This window comes from Myotis brandtii, unplaced genomic scaffold (assembly GCF_000412655.1).
Source record: "Myotis brandtii unplaced genomic scaffold, ASM41265v1 scaffold2561, whole genome shotgun sequence".
Taxonomy (NCBI): domain Eukaryota; kingdom Metazoa; phylum Chordata; class Mammalia; order Chiroptera; family Vespertilionidae; genus Myotis; species Myotis brandtii.
Genome location: NW_005359721.1, coordinates 407,346 through 413,222, shown reverse-complemented (window position 1 = coordinate 413,222; position 5,877 = coordinate 407,346). Strand labels below are relative to the sequence as shown.

At 55.8% G+C, this 5,877-nt stretch overlaps 1 protein-coding gene across 3 annotated transcripts in view; it reads left to right on the top strand.

Moving 5' to 3' along the window:
• RXRB (retinoid X receptor, beta) overlaps nt 1-5,506 on the top strand; it is a 6,079-nt gene extending 573 nt beyond the window's left edge. Inside the window, exons 3-11 of one of the 3 annotated variants that reach the window (XM_014541026.1) lie at nt 1-105; nt 588-744; nt 1,058-1,237; nt 2,607-2,779; nt 3,176-3,305; nt 3,500-3,632; nt 3,736-3,839; nt 4,169-4,274; nt 4,407-5,506. In XM_014541026.1, coding sequence (XP_014396512.1) covers nt 1-105; nt 588-744; nt 1,058-1,237; nt 2,607-2,779; nt 3,176-3,305; nt 3,500-3,632; nt 3,736-3,839; nt 4,169-4,274; nt 4,407-4,554 — 1,236 coding nt within the window. In that variant the 3' untranslated portion in view covers nt 4,555-5,506. Of the gene's footprint in view, nt 745-1,057; nt 1,238-2,606; nt 2,780-3,175; nt 3,306-3,499; nt 3,633-3,735; nt 3,840-4,168; nt 4,275-4,406 lie in introns of all 3 variants that reach the window. The other 2 variants (XM_014541027.1, XM_014541028.1) reach the window with 2 other exon arrangements.
• Nucleotides 5,507-5,877: the final 371 nt, after the last annotated feature.

Below are 5,877 nucleotides of genomic sequence, written 5' to 3'. Positions count from 1 at the left end.
CCTCCCCTGGGCTCCCCCTTCCCTGTCATCAGCTCTTCCATGGGCTCCCCTGGCCTGCCCCCTCCAGCTCCCCCAGGATTCTCCGGGCCTGTCAGCAGTCCCCAGGTGAGAGGTTGTGACCCACATTCTGCCTCTCCACTTGCATTTCCTTGTGACCCTAGATCCTTGTGTGAACTTCCCCATGACCCACTGACCTCCAGACCTCTAATTCTGGCAGGCCTGTTGTCCCTGTGAGATCCCCTGAGGTGACTGATCTTGCAGTGCATGTGTCCACCCCAACCCCAAAAGGAACCCCAATATTCCTGATGTCCCTTTCACCTGTCAGTGACTTTCTGCCCTTTTGGTCCCACCTGCCCTTCTGAGATACATACCTTTCAGGGCCACTGTGTTGCACTATCTCAAGGGACACTGTGTGTCTAGTCTCTGGGTTGTGCTCCAAGGCTGGCCCTCCCCGCAGACTGCAGTGTAACTGCTCTCCGGGATGTGCAATGCAGGGCCCTGCCGAGGTGTTAGGGCATGATTTCCATCACCTCTGATTTTCTTTCCCAGTGAGTCTCCCCATGACCTCCCTATTTCCCCTATCCCAGATTAACTCAACAGTGTCGCTCCCTGGGGGTGGGTCTGGCCCCCCTGAAGATGTGAAGCCACCAGTCTTAGGGGTCCGGGGCCTGCACTGTCCACCCCCTCCAGGTGGCCCTGGGGCTGGCAAACGGCTATGTGCAATCTGCGGGGACCGAAGCTCAGGTATGGGGCTCAGAGGACCAGCAGACAGGAAGAGAGAGAGAGAGATATTATGTCTGCCACTGACCATCCCCTGTGGGATTCCCAGGGCCTCATGGGGTTTCTTTGGAGCAAGTAGCTGGGGGAGGCCCAGTGAGAGCTAAAGAACCTGAAGCTCAGACGGGATGGGGGGCGGTAGAGGGAAGGGTGGACTGGACCACCTCACGTCCTTGTTTCCCAGCTCTGTGTGTGGCAAACACAGAGCAGACTTGGCAAGAGACTTAATGGTGAGCGGTTTGCATGCAGCCTTGCTATTGCCATTCCCCTCCCCCTGTAGGCAAACACTATGGCGTTTACAGTTGCGAGGGCTGCAAAGGCTTCTTCAAGCGCACCATTCGCAAGGACCTGACCTACTCGTGCCGGGACAACAAGGACTGCACAGTGGACAAGCGCCAGCGGAACCGCTGTCAGTACTGCCGCTATCAGAAGTGCTTGGCCACTGGTATGAAGAGGGAAGGTAAGGGCCTGCCCACCCAGGCTTCCCAGTCTACCCTCTGGGAGAGGAGGGAGGAGGGAGGGGGAAGAGGGAAGGTTTAGGGAAGACGGGACTGTTTTCTCTCTCCTCCAGAGGGCGATATTTGATCTCTCTCTCCCTCATCAGCTCTTCTCCCGGAAACCCTCATCTGATCCCTTGAGTTTCCTTCCTAATGGTTCTGCCTCTGGCCTGTCCCTGTGACCCCTGCCTAGCCTGGTGTGAGGGTAGGCTCTTTCCTTACCCGTGATGGGCTCTCTGTGTCCCTCTCTAACCTGAATATCCCTTCCTCTCTTTGACCCAGTGCCCTCTCTCTGGTCTCTCCTCCAAACTCTGGGATTCCACTCTCTTAAGCTACAGAGTTTACCGAAGACCTCAGGGCACCTTCCCTTTTTTAATCTTACCTTCTTCAGTCTGACTCTGGAATTCTGAGAGACACCCTGTAGAGAGTATCTTGATCAAATCTCATTTTCGAGATGAGCCTGAGGCCTAGCTTCTCCAAGGCCATGCAATAAATGAGTGGTAGAGCTGCGATCAGAACTCACGTCTCTGAAGACCCAGGCCGGTGCTCCTTATACTGCCTCTGTGTTGAGTCAGAAGAGCACAGACTTTGCAGGCAGGCACTCTTGGATTCAGTTGTATGACTTACCATGTACTGTGTGAACTTGGGCATGCTATTTAACTTCTCTAGGCCGAAATTCTTCATCTTTAAAAATGGAGACAAGAGCCCCTGGCCGGTGTTTCTCGGTGGTTAGAACATTGGCCTGCACTCCGAAGGGTCCACTGGTTCCATTCCCCGTCAAGGGCATGTACCTGTGTTGCAGGTTGGATCCCCACCCTAGATGGGGCGGGGCACGTGTGATCTAAGGAGTTAGGGAGGCAACTGATCAGTGTTTCTCTCTCCTCCCCCTCCCCCTCCCCCCTTTCCACCTCCCTTCCTCCCTCTCCCCCTCCCTTCCTCCCTCTCTCTCAAAATCAATGGAAAAAATATCCTTGGGTGAGGATTAACAAAAAAAACAAAAAAAGGAAAAGAGAAAAGGGAAAAAAAATGGAGACAAGAACTCACAGGGTTGTTATAATAGAGTGAATGTTAAAATGTGCTTGGCCCTCATTTAAATGTTAGCTTTCTCCCTAATTCCTTTATCCTCTCCTTCCCTTCTCCTTCTTGGCTTATGTGCCCTTTTACAACCCCTGCTTCCAGACTGTCCCTAGTCTGTTATTTGTAGTGACTTCCCCAGTTCCTATAAATATCTCCTCAGGGCCATCAGATGCTGATAAGGCCCTAAGGAAATTTCAGAACCTCCTCACGGCAGGCTGCTGACTTTCCACTTTTTGTCCTCCCTCCCCCCACCAGCGGTACAGGAGGAGCGTCAACGGGGGAAGGACAAGGACGGGGATGGGGAGGGGGCTGGGGGAGCCCCCGAGGAGATGCCTGTGGACAGGATCCTGGAGGCAGAGCTTGCTGTGGAGCAGAAGAGTGACCAGGGCGTTGAGGGTCCTGGGGGAACCGGGGGTAGCGGCAGCAGCGTGAGTGATGGGGTCAATCCATTCTCCCTGATGGGGGTTGGGGAAGTGGGAGCCTAGGTCTGTCCTGCCTCCACCTCCCCTCCGTTCACCTCACAACCCTCCTAACACTGTCTGGGACTGGAAGTGCTGCCAAACAAGGTCTCTTAAATATCTGAGGTGGGTGTGATAGTGTCCTCTGTCCCACCCCCAGAACAACCCACTGGTTGGCAGAACCACAGCAAGTCCCAAATAAATGTTTTCACAAATGCCAGAAGAAAAGCCTGACTTATAGGGGTCAGTTTAGATGGGGCTTGAAGAGATATACCACGTTGTAGGAGGGGGTATCAAAGTCTCTTACAAGGGGGCTCCCAGTGTACTTCTAAACCTCCCATAACTCTTACCCCCCACCCCCTGCAGCCAAACGACCCCGTGACTAACATCTGTCAGGCAGCTGACAAACAGCTATTCACGCTTGTTGAGTGGGCGAAGAGGATCCCACACTTTTCCTCCTTGCCTCTGGATGACCAGGTCATATTGCTACGGGCAGGTCAGTGACCTTGGATCCCTTTGACCTCTTGACATTTGACCCCTTTTGACATGACCTTCAGTGACCCCAGTGCACACTTGCATACTCAGGGAGCCAAGCTCATTGACCTCGCCACCTTTTCTTCTCTTCCCCTGGTGTGCTTTGAATCCCATGGCCTGATCTCTGGCTCCTGGCCCTTGTTGCTCCCCGCCCAGGCTGGAATGAGCTCCTCATTGCCTCCTTCTCCCATCGATCCATTGATGTCCGAGATGGCATCCTCCTCGCCACAGGTCTTCACGTGCACCGCAACTCAGCCCATTCTGCAGGCGTGGGAGCCATCTTTGATCGGTCAGTGGCCCGCCGCTGGGCTGGCCTATAGGTGGAGGGGGTGGGGCTATAGGCTGGTCCGTGTCCAAGGCTGGCTGAGCTGTGACCTTTGAGTGACCTGCAGGTCCCTCTCCAGGGTGCTGACAGAGCTAGTGTCCAAAATGCGTGACATGAGGATGGACAAGACAGAGCTTGGCTGCCTGAGGGCAATCATTCTGTTCAATCCAGGTAAGAGGAGGTCATCCCATCTCTCAAGACCAAAGCAACCTTGGAGCCTCCTCTTCTCCGGAGACTCCTAAGTTACCCAGCTATCCCCTCAGTAAGACCCTCTGCCCGGAAATCTCCCAGATAACTAAGAACATCCCATATCCACGATGCATTCCCCTTCTGACCCCTCCCACAAACCCCATGTGCCCTGCTCCCTGACCAGGCATCTGGAGAAGGGCAAGTAGATGGGGCCCGGAAGGGAACAGCTATTCACGTGGGCCACATCTCCCCGTTTGTGCTGATGTGATTGGCCTGCCTCCTCCTCCTTCCTCTCTTCCCTGCTGTTCCAGACGCCAAGGGCCTCTCCAACCCCAGTGAGGTGGAGGTCCTGCGGGAGAAAGTGTACGCATCACTGGAGACCTATTGCAAACAGAAGTACCCTGAGCAGCAGGGACGGTAAGAAGGAGTTGTGGGGGCGAGGGATTGTGGGGACTGAGGATCCCATGGGGTGGAGGTTGGGGGGCCACGGGTGTGTTCAGGGCCCATGCGATTGCAGCTCTCACTCCCTTTCTCTCGCCCCCCCCCCAGGTTTGCCAAGCTGCTGCTACGTCTTCCTGCTCTCAGATCCATTGGCCTTAAGTGTCTAGAGCACCTGTTTTTCTTCAAGCTCATCGGTGACACCCCCATCGACACCTTCCTCATGGAGATGCTCGAGGCGCCCCACCAGCTGGCTTGAGCCCAGACACAGACGTGGTGCTTCCCGCACTTGAGGAGTGCACATCCGAGGGGGACGCCAAGCCTTGGGGCAGGGTGGGGAGGGCCATGTGCCTGGAGTCTTGGTGGGGTGAGGACTAGGGAGCAGGACTGAGACCTCCAGGGGATCCATCAACCCTCCAAGGGGTTTGCTTGATATCCCAAGTCAGAGGGGACCCCAGGCCCTATGAGAGCTGGACCTCTTCCTTCAGTGGCCTCGGGCCTCTGAATTGGTCTGGGTCTGCCATGACTTGGGGTGAGTTCCCACCCCGCCTGGAATGATCTTCCCCAGCACAAAGCACTGGCCTTCTCCCAGGGCCTTGCTTCCTTTTCATCTTGCCTCACTTAGCTCCCTGTCTGGAGAGTGGATATGGGAACTCTCCCAGAGATGGATATTGGGGGGCAGGCCCCCCAAAGTGATGGACATGGGAGTAGGGCTCTGACAGGCCTTCCTCTAACCAAGCCTGGCAGCTCGGGGCTACTCTGTCACTGCCCCCTGTCCGGAGTCACCTCTCGCACGTCACCTCCTGCAGTCAGACTGAGAAATAAGGTGGTGGTGGTGAAGGGGTGGGTAGAGATGTAGGAACCCATCTGCTATTTTTAATTTCCTCTGAGGATAGAGATTTACAGTTAGACTCAAAGAAGTACTGTACTTCCCCAGGTTGACTAAGATGCCAGTGGTGGAGGTGGAATGTGGGAAAGGCAGGGCCCCAAGACGGTGGCCCTGGGGCTCTTGAAGCCCTGGCCCTCTCAACCCCTTGCCCATCTCTTCCCGTCTGCCCTGGGCCAGGCGGGCGTTGAGGGGAGGTGGCTGGCCTGCAGAGATGGGGTGCCGGGGCTGCATGATTTTTGCCCTGCAGCTCTTCTCTCTGGGGTTTCTTTCCCTTTCACTCACGTATAAAATCGCTTTCAAATTAAAATCGCTGTTTTCTGGACTGAGGTGACTGTTGGCGTGGACAGCGCGGCATCTCGCTGGGTGTGGGGGATCCGGTCGGTTAGGACCTCCAGACACGCTCCCTTGACACTAACGGTGCTGAGGTTCCCTGGGGCCGGGAGGCGGCGCAAGGTGGGGGACACAAGGCCCCTTTCACTCACGTATAAAATCGCTTTCAAATTAAAATCGCTGTTTTCTGGACTGAGGTGACTGTTGGCGTGGACAGCGCGGCATCTCGCTGGGTGTGGGGGATCCGGTCGGTTAGGACCTCCAGACACGCTCCCTTGACACTAACGGTGCTGAGGTTCCCTGGGGCCGGGAGGCGGCGCAAGGTGGGGGACACAAGGCGCCCTTTGTCGGGAGGGGGGAAGA